The sequence below is a fragment of the Engraulis encrasicolus genome, chromosome 11 (assembly GCF_034702125.1).
Source record: "Engraulis encrasicolus isolate BLACKSEA-1 chromosome 11, IST_EnEncr_1.0, whole genome shotgun sequence".
NCBI classification, from domain to species: domain Eukaryota; kingdom Metazoa; phylum Chordata; class Actinopteri; order Clupeiformes; family Engraulidae; genus Engraulis; species Engraulis encrasicolus.
In genome coordinates this window covers 13,814,617-13,834,684 of record NC_085867.1, presented here as the reverse complement: position 1 = coordinate 13,834,684, position 20,068 = coordinate 13,814,617, and the positions used below count along the sequence as shown (strand labels likewise).

The following is a 20,068-nucleotide window of genomic DNA, read 5'->3' as shown; positions in this document are numbered from 1 at the left end:
CCGAGGAAAACGGACAAAAAAAAATCAACGCTTTCAGGCGCAAACCAGACCGTCACCATGACAGATTTAGGCCGCAAGCGTTAAACCAACAACACCCTAACATCATTGACATCACAGATGCAGTCATATATCCCAGAGGGGGGCACCTAATCCATTTAAGGCCGGAACACCATGATTATGACACAGTGCCTGTGATCTACCTACAGTAGAGTGGTGCTACTGCAGAAAAAGATAGACTACCTGTGTTTATCCCGCTAAAAATCTATCTTTTTATCCCCTTTCGAGGAAATGAGGTTGACTGATACGGTATGTAGGCCTAGGGAAGTTTGGTTGTATGCATTTGGCTTTGAGATGGTATTCTTTTTCAATTCTGTATTAATTCAGATTTTTTGCAGAAGTTTAAACAATGTAGAAAAAAGAGCAATAGCAAAGGGGGGGAAAAAAACCCAAAACGAAACAGAACTGGTTGAGTGTTCAATGTGATGGTACTACAGCATTGTGCATCACTAATGTCAATATACATACAATGTACAATATAGTACACCTGTTCATTCTGACAGCCCGTCTTTAAATGTCAGCACATACTGTATTCTGATTTTCACAGACTCAGAGAGGTTGTAAAGGTGTAAGGGGTACGTGATTGTGGCCAGAGTAGATATTGCAACTAAGCTGCTCATTGCCAAAAAAAAAAAATTTTCATGAATATTTACTGGGTAATAAACTATTATTTACTGGTATGACCGAAGTATAGTACGTTTCGCAGCTAAAAATGTCTACTTATGGAATTTCAAAATGGCTCATATGGATAAGATAAGATCCTCCTTTTCATGTATAAAAAGTGCAATTTTCCCAATCCTAATGAAAACTTAGAATGTGATGGTGGTGGTAAGAATATGTGAAAGAGGTAACATTTGTGAATGGGAAGCATGAAATCTGGAAATAAACTACTAAAATGATTGCATACCGCAACTTATTTTGTAGTCTATTTTGCAGCCAACAATCAAACAGTGTAAAATGCCCCCCTCCCTTGCTAAAACCGCCATCTTCAAAGCCATATCTAAAACTGAAAGGACAGGCAAAGTGTCTCACTCACTGAATTATGCACTACATTGGCACTTCAACAAAGAGACATGAAATCCTCTTACTAGCTCACATGAATACCTGAAGGTATAGAGAACACATGCGTGTGTTCCCCGTACAATTCAATTTGTACATATTCCAAACTGGATTCATTGGGATGCCGGCAACCTACAACTCCCCCTGGTGGTCATATCAGATATTCCATACTTGTACTACTCCCGTATTCCTACTCATTTGTGTGAGTATGTGTTTTTTTGTTTTTTTTTAAGAATCTCCCTGGCATAATTTACTCCCAATTAACATGCAGTCAACAGTCACCCCATCTTTCCCCCCACTATTACTAATAGACTATTGTGTGTTTTTATGCTGGAATATCACCCATTCCAGTGAATGAGTCATGCCCATTCTATTTGCAGGCTTCTTACATCACAACCAACCTTGTGCGTATTCGATTACAGTTGTGTAACTACCAAGGACTAATTTCCTGTAGCCCGACGGCTTCTGTAACTGATGCTTTACCAGCCGGGCCAGTGCAGGAAGAATTCATAAATCATGCGAGTTTGTCAAACATATCAGCATTCATTATTTGCTGTGTGAGAACCTTTATAGGGTTGACACTATTTTGGGAACCAAAGGGCCCCAACTAGATATAAAAGGCATTTTGCAGGTTTTTTTTGTTACAGTAATGGTAGTTAGAGTCCCCATTGAAGAATATTTGCACCTTTGTTGATCTCTATTAAAAAAATATAATGATGGTCGTAGGGATGTAATGTGGGGAATTGTATTATTCATTAGTCATATTCATCCAACATGTAACTGAAAGATACAAATGTTCTTTGAATGAGGATGTAACAAAATGTCATATGATTCCAATTTAGATTAGAGGAAATGGTGTGGCCATTCCATTTTGCAGCTGGTATTATGTAAATGTTGCCACTCTGTAGTCAATTACACCTGATGGAGTGTCTGACTTTTGTTGCCCTGTGGCTCCCCCTGCTGACGAAATAACAGTGTTGCACAAATGTAGCCTACACATCTGCCAGCTGAATGAATACCATTTATACAGTACTGTATGCTTTCAAATGGGCATTTAAAAAATTGGGTAGCCTGTCTTGCAATCAAAAGATGCCCCCTTACAAATTTTAATGCAAATAACATTTTTTTTTTGTCATCCTAAACTCTGGTTAGTATTTCAGCCTTAACTGCCACATTTTAAACTGTAGAGGGCGTACTGTCTTCTCTTATAGCAGACCCGTATATAAAGATCTATACGGCTCTGTCTTATAGCATGGCCGACGTCATCAGAGTCATAAATGAAAGAGTTAAGGAAAAGCTTTAATGTCTAGACAGTCAAAAGTTTGAGTCAATGTTGAATTGTGTTTTACAGCTGTGTGTGTCATATTTTTATGTGACACTTTGTACGAGGAAAGGCTATAAGCCAGGTGGCAATGTGATGTGCCTTATTCCTTTTTTTAATTTCACTGTCATTTTGTTCTAGCCATTTAAATGTATGTTGTATGTAGCTGTCATTTACTTCTATCCATTTACATTTTGTCTGTCTTCTTGTCCACTTGCAGCCATCAGGGAGGATGGGATGCCAGGAGGGAGAAACAAGAGCATTGGGCCAGTACAGGTAACGCCTCAAGCAGCGCCACTCTACTCACTATCCACCACTACCCCTACCCCTACTCCAGGGATGTCAAACTCAGGCCCAGGGACCAAATCTGTCCCACGGAGTCATTTTATTTGGCCCGCGAGATCATTTCATATGTGTAATACAGTTACCCCTCTCTCTTTTCTCTCCTGTCTGCTCTCCCAACTCCATACCCCTTCTTCTCTTTCTTCTTCTTCTCCTTCCTCATCGAGACTTCCCGCCCGCACGCCACCCTCTCTCTTCTTTCTCCCCCTCTGTCCTTCCCTCTCCTTCTCTCGTCCACTGTCTGTATCTCTCCTCCTCCCTCCCTCCCTCTCTCAACTCATCTCTCCTCTCTCCTTCCTCTTCTCTCAATGCTCAGGCTTCCTCAGCCTCCTGTGTTCTGCCCTTCCTCCTCTCTCCTCCTCTCCCCTCCACTGTCATCTTCTATCATTTTCTCCTCTCCTCTCTTCTCCTCTCCTCTCCTCTCCTCTCCTCTCCTCTCCTCTCCTCTCCTCTCCTCTCCTCTCCTCTCCTCTCCTCTCCTCTCCTCTACACCCCTATCCCATCTCTTCTCTTCTCCTCCCCTATCCCTGCTGTTCTCCTATCCTCTCCTCCCCTCCCTTCCTCTCCCCTCTCCTCCCCTGCTCTCTCTTCCTCTCCCCTCTCCTCCCCTGCTCTCTCCTCCCATCCCCTCTCCTCCCATCCCCTCCCTTCCCCATCCCTCTGTTCTCCTCTGGTCTCTTCTCGCCAATCCATTACTCACTTATGCTCTTCAATTAAGCGCACACACAGACACACACAGACAGACACACAGACAGACACACACACACACACACACACACACAGACACACACAGACACACACACACACACACACACACACACACACACACACACACAGACACACACAGACACACACACACACACACACACACACACACACACTCAGCACCCTTACCCTTACCCCTACCACACCACACCTCACCTCACCTCACCCCACCCCAGCCCACCTCACCTCAGCGTCTACTTTCAGACAGGGAGACAAAGTGCAAGAGCAAGCGATGGACACACATGTGTGTCTGGCTGCCGAAAAGAGAGCGCCCTCCGTGCCGCCCGCCCGCCTGGCCGCCCTCCGTGGCCACATTCTTGGAAAAATGGATTTGAAGTGTCTGTGCTGTATGGGTGTTTTGTGCAGCACTCTACAGCTCTCCTCTTCTTCCGTGTCTTTCTCTCTCGTTCTCGTTCTCTCTCTCTCTCGTTCTTTCTCTCTCTCTCTCTCTCTCTCTCTCTCTTTCCACTCCCCTTCTTCTTATTGCCATGAGTGGCATATCGCTACGAGCGAGCACTCGCACAAACACAGCAAGAGAGAAAGAAAGAAAGAAAGAGGGAGATAAGAGAGGAATAAGAGAAAAGAGAGAGAGAACGAAAAGAAGGAGAGAATGCAAAAAAGAAAAGGGTAGGTGTGTGTGTGTGCGTGTGTGCGTGTGCATATCCGTGTGTGTGTGTGTGTGTGTGTGTGTGTGTGTGTGTGTGTGTGTGTGCGTGCGTATCCGTGTGTGTGTGTGTGTGCGTATCCGTGTGTGTGTGCGTATCCGTGTGTGTGTGCGTATCCGTGTGTGTGTGTGTGTGTGTGTTTGTGTGTTTGTGTGTGTGTGGTCGACAGCAGGCCTCGTGTCCTTCAGAGACGGTGATGAAGGCCACACCAATTGATTAGATTGATGTGCAGAGGCCTTTCAGAGACTGAAAACACACACACAGGCACATGCACACGCACACACACACACACACACACACTTCTTTACCTGCTCGTCAGAGCTGCTAACATATTATCCGAATTCTCAAAAGCACATTTATAGCATTGTTGGCAGTCATCTGTACATTTCTCCCCTCCATTAACGGCAAAGCGATGTAGTATGATTCGAACACATTTAACGTTTTTTTTTTTACGACTCTCTGTTATCGCGCTACTCTGACCTCCACCCCCCACCCCCCTCTCTCCGTGTTATCTCAGCGATATGGCATACATGCCATATTAGATTTCTTGTTTTCTTTATACAAAAAATAAACAAAAGAAAAAAAAACTGACGTGTGTAATCCCTGTGGCATGTTCGCGATAACTCGCACATTGCTTCTCACACCAGCCCTCTACTCTATCTATCTACACACCTCATCCCCAACCAAAAAGCTAGAAGAAGAAAAAAAACAATACAAAAAGCCTGTGCACAAAACGGCTTTTAGGTAAGATTCTCCGCATAGAACTTTTTTTCCCACCCCAAAAGAAGCCAAAGTATTCAGACAGGGCCTAATCTCGCCTCTCTTCTCCTCTCGTCTCGTCTTTCTCTCCATCCATCCCTCCCTCCCTCCTTCCCTACCTCGCTTTTACATATATGCCTCTTGCCTCTTGTCTCTCGTCTCTGTGTGAGGCATGGCAGCTCGTGTCCTTGTGCGGGCTCCGCTGTGCAGTAACGGGAGCGCCGGGGAGACAAAAGGTGTGGTGGCCCCCCCCTCCCTGGCCTGGTCCTCATTATGACGGGCCCCGGGTTAACTCATTAGTCTTAATCGCCATGCCGCACCGCCTGCGCTTTCAAAAAGTAATCAGACATCTTTCAGTCGCCCGAATGGGAACGGGAAAGGAAGGTGAGACTGAACGAGTGAGTGAGGGACGGGGGGGGGGTGAATGAACGAAAATGTGTGACAGAGATGTGAAGGCGGTTAGGGGGCAAGATGAAGTCTGCTTCTTACTTGCACAATACACTCTCTCTCTCTCTCTCTCTCTCTCTCTCTCTCTCTCTCTCTCTCTCTATCTTCTCTCCCCCCCTCTCTCTCTTTCTTTCTCTCTCTCTCTCTCTCTCTTTCTCTCTCTCTCTCTGTCTTTCTCTCTCTCTCTCTCTCTCTCTCTCTCTCTCTCTCTCTCTCTCTCTCTCTCTCTCTCTCTCTCTCGCTCGCTCTCTTTCACTCACTTACTTTCACTCCTTCCTGCTCTTCCCCTCTCTCTCTCCCACTGTGTGGAGGCACTTTATTATCCTCTTTTGGAGTAGTATTTTTGTATTTATGTATCCATCTTGCCTACTTGTGGCTAATGAGTTTACTCCCCACCATTCCACCTCTTGGTCTGCTCAGTGCACACAAATACTCTCGGCTGGGTATTGATTTTCAGCAAAGGGACTGATTGCTTGCGAAAGAGACGTGCCATAACACACACACACACACACACACACACACACACACACACACACACACACACACACACACACACACACACACACACACACACACACACACACACACACACACACACACACACACACACTCAAACACACACACACACAAGCCTCTGTGTGGAGGCAAATTTAGCCCTAATGCCCTGCCACAACCCCTGGTGAACATTGAAATTTATCGGAAATAATGGTGATTTAAAAAAAAACAAAAAAAAACTGAAAGGCTTAGGCAAAGCACAGCAAGATATTCAGTTTTGCACTTACTCGCTGGTTGTATGTATTGTGCTTAATATCGAGAAAAGTGGAGATAGCTGAGTGAATAACGTGTTTTTAAATGTATTCCTTAGGGGGGGCTTTTTGGCTTTATTTTGATAGAGGACAGTGAGAGAGGGACAGGAAATAAGTTTGGAGAGAGAGAGAGTGCATCTTAATATGGGACCTTGCCTCCTCCACTTGCCTCCTCCACTTGCTTCTCGTCATGATGACATCACTGACAACAGCATTATATTTCAATATCTTGCAAAAGCTCAATTGTAAAGTCATTTTCTCATCTGCAATTGGGATGGTGAATGAAAAACAGTCCCTCAAAAGTTGTTGTGGCGAGGCTGACAGCTGGGAAACTTTATCGTTTTCTCCACGGAGGAGGGGCCAGGAGGCGGGACGAGGAGACAAGCACAAGTGGAGGAGGCAAGGTCACATATTGGGATGCACTCAGAGTCGAGGAAGGACCAATGAAGTGGTGTTTTTTTGTAATGTGCGTTTTGAAAGCATCTTGTGAAACGTTTTAATGAGGAATATCCAGTCACATTAACCCCGCCGTCCTCCTCATATTCCCTCTCCATTGTCATCGCCCTCTTCCGTATCCTCCGTCCTCCATCGTCTTCCTCGCTCTCTACCACTTTTTTTGGAAGACGTTTTGAATGCATCAAGTAAAATGCGTCATGTGAAATGTCTTAATGTTTGAATAGCGCAATGTGCGGAAATTCAGTCACATGAATCTCCATGTCCTATTCATCCTTGTTACTTTTCCCTCCTCCTCCTCCTCTTTCTGCCTCTCTGAATGCCTTTAACATGTTTTTGATGCGTCGTGTGAAATGTAGCACAATGTGTAAAATAAAAATGTCACATTAATCTCTTTGTCCTGTTCACGTTTCTTTCCCATCCTCATCTTCCTCTTCCACCTCTGTCTCCTTGCCCTCTCTCTTTCTGTCTCTCTGTCTGTCTGTCTCTCTGTCTGTCTCTCTCTCTCTCTCTCTCTCTCTGTCTCTCTCTCTCTCTCTCTCTCTCTCATCTCTGGCTCTCGTGACCCCGCAGATCTCGCACGAGGAGATAGAGCGCATCATGACAGGTCAGGAGTTCAAGGAGGACGCGGGCCTGGCGGAACACACCTGGAGCAACAACGGCGACAGTGACCACAGCTCCCCCGACAACGGCGTCTCCGAGGGCAACCACCCCTCCCCCATCTCCACCCTCTCCTCCAGGTATGTACGGCCAGGCCCTTGGACAGGGGGGCGGGGGGAGACAGTCGGGGTAGTTGTCCTGGGCCCAGCAAGAGGAGGGGCGCAGAATTAGGTCATCATTACATTGTGGGGGGGTTTGTCCCGGGCCCAGTCAAAGCTGTCATCGGCCCTGTGCATGACCACGTTTTTCACTGTGACTAACCAACAACCAACAAACCAACCATATTCACAAACACCCATTCAAACCCAATTCAATACTACATGGCTTGCTTACAGCGTTCAACAATGACATCGGCCTGCTTGTTTAGCTGTTGTGGACGTGGTGCAGTAGAAAGGCTTGAGGAGGATGGCTATAGTTGAGGTTCAGCAACAACACAATCGGTATGAGATAAGCAACAGCAGAAACTGTTAATTTGAAAGTTCAGGAAATGTTCAAAGCAAATAAAACAATTACTACATTTAAATGTATTAAAAGTTCATTGTCCTTTCCAACTGACAAACACACATAGTGAAAGATACAGTATAATTAATTTACTTCGAACAGAGTATTATTTTATGCAGGACAGTGTATTTTGGCTTGTGGCGATTTGGCGTCATAACATTAAGGCAGAAATGATAAAGCAGCTATTTTCAGAAGAGAGATGTTGTTGTTGGTTTGTATTCTTTCACTGTGACTTCTTAGTTAAGGTATGACACATACTGTGCTCTAAGATGCCACATGAACACAGAGCACCCCGGAGTGCCAAGAGTGTCTGTCTCCTTCCCCAATGCCAAATTCACAACCAATCTGCGAAAACACATGCCACGTCGAGACGCTACTATCAGGAAAGAAATTTTGGCATGCACGCACTCCATCAACCCAGGGCAGAATATGTGTTGCCGCGGATACTAGGCGGTTGGGAGGTGTGCAAATGCATGTGCGTTGTTCCTGTAATGCTTGTGGAATGTAATGGCATCACATGCCAACAATGATGACTGTGTGTCTTCAGCACCACTACTGTTTATGGCTGAAAGCTTGTCTTAGGGTCAGACATGTGGTTAGAAGGTTTTTAAAATCAGAGTTATTCCAAAAATGTTATAAATGCTGTGCATAGACAGGTAGACTTTAAAGATTTTAAAACCAAGTTGTAACAAGATGTTCATGTAGAATTTCAGAAGAATAGCAACAGCCCCCTACCACCACGGAATTAAAAGAGTTCGTAATTTCCACACAGTCTACCTGTTAGCAACTTCTTGACCTGTCCATTGACCTTGAAATATCCTTCTTTGCTTCTCCAAGGAACTTAATCTGTTCTGCTCAATGTACAGCAGAGGTGATGCTAGTGATTGCATCCATTTTAATATTATTTACATTTTGATTTGCTAAGCTAAAATACATGATCAATAAGTGTATGGCATATTTAGTTGTTATGGATAACCAAGATGGAATGAGATTATGTCTGGATTATGATTTAGTGTTGGTTTCATGTGTGTCGCTTTAAGTATGACGAACACCAGTTTAGGTGACGTCATTGGTGAAATGTCTTAATACAGTAGCCGGCACTTTTGGTTGGTTTAGTGAATGGGAAACGCCAGACTAAAAATAGAAAACAATCGAAAACTTGAGTAGAAATCATTCCAGCAGAAGCCTAGGTTTGCACAGTGACACGTGTCCCAACTTCCCCAGCACCCGCCAATTGCATTGCATTACATTACATTGCATTTGGCAGACGCTTTTGACCAAAGCGACTTTCAAAAGAGGACATAATCAAGCCACATCACAAGCAAATACAAGGTGCACATGAGATGTACAGAACAACAAGTGCAGTTGCGGAGAGGGGTTAGTTTAAAAAAAAAAAAAAAAAGTTTTATAAAGACTAAATAACGAGTACACACACACACAACACACACACACAAACTAAACTATTAGGAACAATATTAAACGTACACAGCAACTTGCACAGACAGTCCAAGTACAGGACAGCTTCCTGTCTTAAACAAGACAACAAAATGGGTGGAAGCTCAGCCATAACAAGTGCCTGAATTGAATAGCACAGCAAATAGATTGTCCTTGCAGGAGAAAAGTAGATGTTTACAGTCATCATACTCTTATTGTGATTTGCACATTGTGCACTCACACAATGTACTTTGCTGTTTCATCATTGTTCATTATGTTAACCACAATACACAGTAGAACTGTGTCAGTTTACCAAAGGTCAGACTCATTCAATAGTCATAATAGTCGCCCGGCTGCATCTATAAGTCTCTGACACTCCAATTGCTTCTTCATTATGCCAGTGATTGTTAAGTCTCCTGACAAGCCAGATGAATTTGTTTCGTCTTGCTCCACGGACTTACCTACATCTGGAGCTACGCCATATGTGTAGGTCTGCGAAGACGTGGTTTTATTTTCTAAAAACGTGAATCACGTGATTGGGGAAACACTTGTCTGCCATTTTTAATGAGGTGCTACTTCAACTACGCACCGATTTGAAAATACAGTTGAAATTACAGAATAGATATGGATCAGTGAGTCTATGCGAGCAGCCGTTGAGGTCTGAAACACCTGTCTCATTCTACTTTTTTCTCCCTTTTCCACCATGTTAAACTTTGACTACTTCACACCTCTGAAAATTCTGCAATCCTGATTGACTACTGCATTTTGGTTTGGGAGCAGGATGAATAAGAAGGTCCTCCAGACCCTTTTGTGAGCTCACAAAACTAAGCGGAAATGCATGAGGGTCTGACGAGACTCAGGTTAACTGTACTAAGTACTAATATACACAATTTTCTCTCCTCTCCCTCCTTATGTCCACACTTCCTGTTCATTCCTCTCCATCTCACGTCCTCTCTTCCCTCTCCTCACCTGTCCTTTCTCCCTCTCTTCTACTTTTTCTCTCTCTCTCTCCATCTGTCTCTGTCATTCACGCATTCACGCACACATGCACGCACGCGCACACACACACCTGTCCTATCTCTTTCTCTCCCTCCTCCCTCTTTCTCTCCCTCACCCTTCCTCTCTCTTCTCTCTCTTCTCTCTCTCTCTCTCTTCTCTCTCCCTCCTCCCTCTTTCTCTCCCTCACCCTTCCTCTCTCTTCTCTCTCTTCTCTCTCCCTCTCTCTCTCTCTCTCTCCCCCTTCCTCTTTCTCTCCCTCACCATTCCTCTCTCTTCTCTCTCCCTCTCTCTTCTCTCTCCCTCCTCCCTCTTTCTCTCCCTCACCCTTCCTCTCTCTTCTCTCTCCCTCTCTCTCTCTCTCCCTCCTTCCCTCTCCTCAGCCGTTCGCTGGAGATCAACGGCTACTCCACGTCCTACAGGGACCAGTACATGGGCACGCCGGTGCCTGCGCACTACCAGTTCCTCCCGCACCTTTTCGGCTACGGCACCCAGACCAGCCTGCTGCCCGCGCCGGCCCGCAGCCTCTACCCCCAGTCCCAGACCCTGGTCTCCCAGCTGGTGGTGGCAGAGGACCTGGCACCCCTCGCCACGCCCATGCTGATCGAAGAGGGGTGAGATGACTGTTACTGTAAAATTGGGATTTGCTATTTGGGGAGGGGCTCTGGTCTTGGGTTTGGGTGAATCTTTTTTTGATGGCTGAAAAGTATATGAAAAATGTTTGTTGCAATTCATATACTGTTTCATAAAGCAGTAAGGGCTCAGCCTGAGACAGCCCCCCCAGTCTCTCTCTCTCTCTCTCTCTCTCTCTCTCTCTCTCTCTCTCTCTCGCTCTCTCTCTCTCTCTCTCTCTCTCTCTCTCTCTCTCTCTCTCTCTCTCTCTCTCTCTCTCTCTCGCTCTCTCTCTCTGTCTCTGTCTCTGTCTCTGTCTCTGTGTATCTCTGCATCTCTGTATCTCTGTATCTCTGTGTCTGTCTCTCTCTCGCCCTCTCTCTCTCTCTCTCCCATGTGACTCAGGTGGAGCTGGCACTACCCCTCCATGTCTTTAACCCCCCTGTTCTCTTCATCCCCTCTCCTCTTCCAGGTACCGCGTGACCCAGGTGGAGTTGTTTGCGCTGCTGTGCCGGCTGGCGGACGAGCTGCTGTTCCGCCAGATCTCCTGGATCAAGCGGCTGCCGTTCTTCTGCGAGCTGCCCATCGAGGACTACACGCGGCTGCTCAGCGCCTCCTGGCAGGAGCTCATCCTGCTGGCCAGCCTCACCGTCTACAGCCCCCAGGTCTTTGGGGACCTGGCTGACGTCACCTCCAAATACACGCCCAGCGACGAGGAGCTGCAGGGGTGAGTTTTAAAGGCCCACACACAAACATACTGTACAGACAGGCGCACATATACTGTTGACACACATACACACACATACTGTACTGTACGCAGACGCACATACACTGTTTACACACACACACACACACACACACACACACACACACACACACACACACACACACACACACACACACACACACACACACACACACACACACACACACACTGTACCCAAACACAGGCACATTCACCCATATATACGCACATGCACACACACACGCAAGCAATCATACTGTACCCAAGCACAGGCACACACACCCATATATACGCAGACGCACATACTGTTTACACACACACACACACACACACACACACACACACACACACACACACACACACACACACACACACACACGGACACACACACACGGACACACACACACGCACATGCACATGCACACATGTATATGCAGCCAGGCCGGGGTGAGTTAAGAGCCTGACAAAGGCACACAGAGATGTACAGTACACACATACTTAACATTCAATACTTCACATTACATTTATGCACACGCACACACGCACACATGCACACACACACACACACACACACACACACACACACACACACACACACACACACACACACACACACACACACACACACACACACACACACACACACACACACACACACACACACACACACACACACACAGATCGATGAAGACCCTGTAACCAAAAATTCGGTGTACTTCAAATCCAGTTTCGTCTGGTGTCAGTTTAGATATAATTTATGTGGAGATGTAACCCTTGAAACATGCGTTGTACAAAGAGCATCATAAAATTAATTATTTCTCAAAAAGGATTTATTTCGGTGTGTGCAGTGCTAAATGCCAGCAGCCATGAAGGACATCTATTAAGAAATGTTTTCTTCGGTGTAGCAGCACAATTTAAACATTGCGCTAATGGATTGGTGCCTTGGCATCCTACATTTTTTTGATATTTTCTACGTCTTGGCCAAAGAGCACCTTCAAACCACCACCAGTTTTACCACTTGAACGCCGCAGCCCTCCAGCCCTCTCCCTATTTATTGTGCTAATGGATGTTACTCTTGAGATTCATATAATTTCTAGAAGCTGAGTTAAAGTTTCTATCAATGTACTGTAGTGGTCCTCAAATGAGTTGTTATTATATGGCCCTCTGGAATGTTGTGGGAGCTTCCATTGACTTTGAATGCCCCTTCCCATTGCTCAGACATGATTATATCTGTATAACCCCACGATATAATACTAGCCGCTGCCGCTGCCAATGGCAATGAGTCCGGCTTTTTTTGTACTTCAAATTGACGGCACTATATCACTTTGCAAGTCATATTGTGAGGTTCAGAAGAAACACCCCTCTGACCTCATCATAACGCCTCTCTGACCTTATCGTAAGTATGCCTATGCCCCCCTGCTTAACAGCCCCCGTTAAGAGCCCCCTGTTGAGAAACAACAGTCTATGGCTTGCACACCTTGTGCTCCAATGAAATATTGATGGTGTGGTTACTGTGGTTCAGGTTTAGCGAGGACAGCATGGAGGTGATGGAGAGGCTCATCTACTTCTTCCGGAAGTTTCACCAGCTGAAGATCAGCAATGAGGAGTACGCCTGCATGAAAGCCATCAACTTCCTAAACCAAGGTAAGGCATGACTGACCTCCTCCCACACTCAGACCAGATCTCGTCACCAGGCCAAACAGGCATCCATTTGGGCACCCCAAAGTCACTTGATGGCGAACAACAACTCAAACTTTATATGACAATACGATACGATACGATGATACTTTATTGTCAGTTTGCACTGAAATTCAGTTTGCATCCCTGAGCAACACTCGTTAAGACGAAACAGAATACAGAAAACAGAAAACAGAAAAACATAGGCCTACACAATAACATCACATCACAAGACTATTGCACAGCTGACAAAACAAAAGACACAGGCCTATGTACAGGCAAACATACATACATACATGCATACATACATATATTACATGCAACCCACATAACTTGAAGATAATACCACCATGAAGTAATAAATACTACTGATTTAGCAAAAGAATAGATTGATGTATGAAAGCATGTTTAAGTCTGTTGCGGTTGAAGCGGGGAACTCTGAAACGCCTACTTGAGGGTAATGGCTGATATTCTTGGTAGAGAGTGTGTGTGATATCTGTAGAGATGCATGTGGCCAGTCGGAGCATACTTTTATTATGGGCTTCCTGGAATAGGTTTGCTATGGGCAGCCCAATGATCTTAGAGCAGATTTTAATTTGCCGTTGGAGTTTTGCTTTATCTTTTACAGAGAGGCTATTATACCAAGCTGTACTGCAGTAAAGCATGACGCTCTGGATCACAGATGTAAAAAATAAGAAAATGATTTGGGCACTAGCACCAAAGGATCTTAATCTTCGCAGGAAGTATATGCGTTGCTGTATTTTCTTACAGGTGAAATCAATGTGGTCAGTCCAAGTCAGATTTTGGTCGATCATAACACCCAGATATTTATAGGATGGGACTTGGCTGATGTCAGAGTCATGGATTTTTACGGGAGGTAGTTGGAGCTTGGGCGGTTTACCAAAAATTATCTCCTCTGTCTTTACTGTGTTAATAATGAGGTAGTTGTTATCACACCAATCAATTAACCAGTCCACATTGCCTTGGTACAGGGTGTGGTCCTCAGGTTGTGTGAAGAGGGTCACTAGAGTAGAGTCATCTGAATATTTGAGAAGATATTGATTTGGAACATTGGTGATACAGTCAGAAGTATACAGGGTGAACAACCTGGGGGAGCTTATGCAACCCTGGGGAACTCCAACATTGGTGGTAATGGGAGAAGATAGTGTGTCATTTACCTTGACCAGCTGTACCCTGTTTGTGAGAAAAGAAAAATACCAGTAAATAATGTATGGATTTATCTGAAACTTAATCATTTTGGACAAGAGTAGGTTAGGCTGAATGGTGTTAAATGCAGAAGAAAAATCAAGGAAGAGAGCCCTGGCATAGGTGTTGGGTTTATCCAGGTGTTTCGATATAATGTGCACCAGTGTAACCACAGCATCCTCTGTGCTACGACCTTGTTTGTAAGCAAATTGATATGGGTCGTGAAGCCCCCCCATTTGTCTATTGAGATGTTTGACTATGATTTTCTCAAGTGATTTCATGATCACTGATGTAAGGGCTATTGGCCTATAGTCATTATGCTCCTTGGGACATTTCTTTTTGGGGATGGGCTTAATATGAGATGTTTTCCATGCTAGAGGTATGTGGTGGGTGTCTAGTGACTGCTGGAAGATAGGTTGCCAAACTGGGGCAAGTTCCCTGGCAAAGGTTTTAAGAATGAGTGCACTACTCTGGTCAGGTCCTAATGCTTTCCTTGTGTTGTTGCGCTGGAAAGTAGCCCTGACCTCCTCCACTGTTATATTTATTCTATCAGAGTTGCATAGTTTGATAGTGTTAACTAAATCTTCACAGTCATTGAGGTGAGAGGAAGAATCAAATCTGCAGAAAAAGTCATTCAGTTCATTTGCAAACATGAGTTCATTTCCAGTTACAATGGGTTTATTGGAGGATGTCATCCCAGTCATTTTTTTCATGTTATCCCAGAGTCTTTTAGGGTTTTTTTCTTTAAAATTTTCCTCCAGCTGATTTCTGTGCACCTGTTTAGCTTCCCTTAGTTTGGTTTTTAAAACCTTGTCCAATTGTCTGCATTTAATGGCGTCTTTGTTCTTAAAGGCCAATAGTGATGATTGTGCATCGGAGCCTTGCCAGTAGTACACCAAAAACAAGACAGAACCTGAGCTGCCAGTGTTAAAGGACAATTCCGGCTCTTTTGGGTTCACATCACATCTTCTGTAGCCCCAGGGAAATGGGCCAAAGCGACTACCTCGAGAAAGTTTCATGCCGGCTGCGCAAAGTTGCTCAATTGTGCCTTTTTTCAATAAAGCGTGGCCCAGCGGGCAAGCTTTACCTTTCATATGAAGCTCATAACCTGCATAAAAATACTTTTGGACGTTTTGGCCGTGCTCTGTGTACCAATACAGCTCCATTCAGTGGCTAACCATTCCATTTAAGTGTTGATGTCTTTGAGAGTTCCATCCATGAGCCTTCTTCTAGGGGTTCTATGGATCATGTACTAGGACAGTCTTGGTAAGGAAACAAAGAAAGTTGGCGTCTGCGCCTTGAACTTAGGATCGCTTGTTGCTTGGTGCGACTGCTCACCAAAAATAGTGATACTAGGACAGTCAAAAAGATGAGGCGCACACAAGGCTTGCAGGTTCAAAAAGTGTATTGTGTCCGACAAATTAACAAAAGAAGTCAACGGAAAATATCTGGAGCTACAAACGTTTCGGATCTAGTCCATTATCAATGTCTCCAGTAGGACACCTACTGGAGACATTGATAATGGACTAGATCCGAAACGTTTGTAGCTCCAGATATTTTCCGTTGACTTCTTTTGTTAATTTGTCGGACACAATACACTTTTTGAACCTGCAAGCCTTGTGTGCGCCTCATCTTTTTTGACTGTCCTAGGACATTCTTGAAACATCCTGCTCCTTAGCCTTGAAAACAACTACAAGCAACATGCAGTCAGCAGTTTTTAGATATAAATATTGTAAATATGGAAGTTATAAAAAATAAAAATGTACTGTACGTCTGTACATGAAAAGGGATTGGTGAAGGCCACACACTCATACACAGACACACACGCACAGATGCACAGGGCCGCTGACAGCTTAGGACGGGCCTAGGACTAAGTCGTCTGAAAGGGACCCCCAGCCCATTACATACAATGTAATAAGGAACCAATTCTGGGCCCCTTCTTTCCCAGGGCCCGGGACAAGTGACCCTTTGTCCATCCCTGTCGGCACCCCTGCAGATGCATTCGCCTACACACACACACACACACACACACACACACACACACACACACACACACACACACACACACACACACACACACACACACACACACACACACACACACACACACACACACACACACACACACATACAGTACACTATACAGAAATATTACCATGCACTGACCCTCCACATTGACGTAAGGCCCACTGGTTTGATTGTATGGGACAGCTGACAAAAGAAGGCAAACCCCAATACAACCTTTGAGTTCTGTGCTGCTTCCAATTGTGACAGCGTGACATTTTTAGTAACAGCACAATGTAACAACATAACGTGCCTTACTGCTGTAAGCATGCACACAGCCTACACACATACAATACAGCACTGTACTGATTTTAGTGTGCTTGCATATTTAAAGAAAATATTTTAAACGCACTATTTATAAATGAGTAGTCCCCAAGTTTACCCTTTATTGTTTCTTATCCCCTCCCCTTGTGCTTGTGCTTGTGCTTGTGTGTGTGTGTGCGTGTGTGTGTGCGTGTGCGTGTGCGTGTGCGTGTGCGTGTGCGCGTGCGCGTGCGCGTGCGCGTGCGCGTGCGTGTGTGTGTGTCCTGCAGATATCCGGGGCCTGAGTAGCGTGTCCCAGGTGGAGCAGTTGAATAAGCGCTACTGGTATGTGTGCCAGGACCTGACTGAGAGCAAGTACCCGCACCAGCCCAAACGCTTCCCCGAGATCATGATGTACCTGCCCGAGATCCGCTGCATCGCAGGTGAGCCACGCACACATGCGCTCGTACACACTCGCACGCTCACGCGCACGCACACTCACACACACACACACACACACACACACACACACACACACACACACACACATGCAGACATCTATATATAGGCACACAGGTCACCAAAACCATGTAATTGGCCACCTAGTCTTTTATATAATGACATTTTTGTCACAAGTTTTCGCATCAGGAACCCTTGGGCTATAAGCCTGACACCCTAATCGCTCGTGTAAGACTGGCCCTGGGAAATGAGAGTGAATTATGTTTTTGCAAGATATTGAGTAAAAGAAAAAAATATTGACATATCATCCCATTTTGCGCCGGTGGAAATTAATTGACTTGAAAGGCTTCTCAAAACATTGCTGTTCCTCATATCCAGTTGATGCATTTTGTCTAACATCAGTGATGGTATTGTTGAATCACGGGGATAGCAACAATAGCTAAAGTCATGCTGTATCGACTGTGTTTCTAAGCGACATTCACGACAGCACAGGTTCAATACAAAACAAGCAAACAACAGGAATCAAAAAGTATAGGAATACAATGGAAGACATACAGTAAACAAACCCTGAAGGTAATAGCATGTGAGCAACAATCACGTGTTGAGGGAAATGATACAAATAAAAAGTTAAATCGCAGTAATAACAACATAAAAATGAGTAAGAAAAATAAATGAGTGATAAATAATAAATAATGAATTATAATTACAGTGGATCTTCATAATATCACATTGCTGCTTTGTCTGGAACTTGTTTTCAGTCTGGCCTTGAAGGTTCCCGCTGTATCTGAAAGTAAAGCTGATTGAATTAAAATAAATGTTGTGTCGGAGTACACTGTCTTGATATGAAATTTTCTGATACAAATATTTTGTCGAGCTTCTGATTTGACAGGGTTTTTCTTGTTTGTTCGTTTTTTTTTAAATACTGTTATGCCCATATTCGTTACAGCATGTTCCAGTAAAACAGATATCAGCAAATTAAGTGTTACAAAGGCTTAACAGTGCTGTTTTTAATCGAATACAGTGCTGTGGCTTTGTGTTTGTCACTGGAAATCATTTGTAAGCCCATACTGTACCTGTTTGTGTTCACTATGTTGACCTCAGGGATTACTCTGGTCAGCCATACAATCACCGGCCACTACATTAGGAACACCTGTTACAACTGCTCATTGAGGCAAATTTCTGATCAGCCAATCACATTGTGGCAACTCAATGCATTTTTGCATGCAGACATGGTTGAGATGATCTGATGCAGTTCAAACCGAGCATCATAATGGGGAAGAAAGGTCATTTAAATTACTTTGAACATGGCATGACTGCCCAGCTGAAAGGGCTTGATTTGAGTATTTCAGAAAACACTGATCTACTAGGATATTCACACACAACCATCTCTAGGGTTTACAAAGAATGGTACGAAAAAGAAAAAAAATGCAGTGGGCAGTGATTCTGTGGGCAAAAATGCCTTGTTGATGGTAGAGGTCAGAGGAAAATTACCAGACTGATTTGAGCTGATACAGAGGCAACATTAAGTCCAACAACCACCCATTGCAACCGAGGTATGCATAAGTGAATCCCTGATTATACAGGACATCAAATCTTGAGGCAAATGGGCTATAGCAGAAGAAAACCACATTTGGAGCCACTCCTGTCAGCTAAGAACAGGAAAATGAGGCAACAATTTGGACAGGCTCACCATAAACAACACTAGAAGATTGGAAAAATGTTGCCTGGTCTGGTGAGTCTTGATATCAACTGCAACACTCAGGTGGAATGGTCAGAATTTGGCAACAACATGAAAACATGGGTCAACCCTGCCTTACATCAACGTTTCAGGCTGGGGATATAATGGCAAAAAGTTATTTTCTTAGCACAATTTGGGCCAATTAGTACCATTTTTTCTTTGTTGGAATGCCACAGCCTACCCAAGTACTGTTGCAGGCAGTTCAGGCAGTTCTGAAGGCAAAAGGGGGTCCAACCCAGCACTAGAGAGGTGTTCCTAATGAAGTGGCCGGTGAGTGTAGGTGGTCTGTGTAGTTGTGTCACAAACATGCCTGTCTGTGCTACCTCAGCCATTTTGTTTTTATTCGTCCAACTAAAGATATCTCAGAATTGTACAGTGGGTGGTGGTAATTGATTATTCATCACGAGTATGTTTTTAGTACGTTATCAATCACGGAAGGTTGCTCAGACAAAACAGCGCGATTATGCGGATATATTAGGCGGACATATTGACCTCTCATCATGTCTTGTTGCTGTCGCTCTCTATGTCGCCCTCTGCAGGTAAGATGGTGAACATCCCCCTGGAGCAGCTTCCCCTGCTCTTCAAAGCGGTGCTCCACTCCGTCGGCAGCGTCGGCAGCCTGAGCAGCACAGTGTCCTCCTCCCCAGGCCTGACCACAACCCGACCCACCATGGGGAACTGAGCCCACGGCACGCCTCCTGGAAACCCGCCGTCCCAGAAGGAGGAACGGGTTGGAGGCTGTACTGGGTGTGAGGGGAGATGGAAAGATGCCTATCCACTCTCCCCCCACCACTACACTCCAACCCCTTGACAGCTTATTCTGTGAATGTGGCAAGCAGCTGTGGTTGTTTCCCTCTCCCTTTTTTTCTTTTCTTTTTTTTGGAAAATGAGAAAACAATGTTGTTGTTTTTTCCCTCTATATCTATTTATTACACGACAGAGATGAATGTATGATTCTCTATGCTGTGCACATGCTTCTGTTCCAGAATGCACAAAACAATGCAAGTCACAGTGCAGTTTACAAAAGTCTGTTACATCAAACATTGACAGCGTAGGTAG

The 20,068-nt window shown here is 44.7% G+C and overlaps 1 protein-coding gene across 1 annotated transcript in view; it reads left to right on the top strand.

The window, feature by feature from the left end:
* The window catches only part of nr6a1b (nuclear receptor subfamily 6, group A, member 1b), a 36,613-nt gene extending 16,758 nt beyond the window's left edge, over nucleotides 1-19,855 (top strand). Inside the window, exons 4-10 of the mRNA XM_063211108.1 lie at nucleotides 2,658-2,713; nucleotides 7,248-7,414; nucleotides 10,649-10,879; nucleotides 11,350-11,604; nucleotides 13,145-13,266; nucleotides 17,103-17,255; nucleotides 19,549-19,855. Coding sequence (XP_063067178.1) covers nucleotides 2,658-2,713; nucleotides 7,248-7,414; nucleotides 10,649-10,879; nucleotides 11,350-11,604; nucleotides 13,145-13,266; nucleotides 17,103-17,255; nucleotides 19,549-19,691 — 1,127 coding nt within the window. The 3' untranslated portion in view covers nucleotides 19,692-19,855. The remainder of the gene's footprint in view (nucleotides 1-2,657; nucleotides 2,714-7,247; nucleotides 7,415-10,648; nucleotides 10,880-11,349; nucleotides 11,605-13,144; nucleotides 13,267-17,102; nucleotides 17,256-19,548) is intronic.
* Nucleotides 19,856-20,068: the final 213 nt, after the last annotated feature.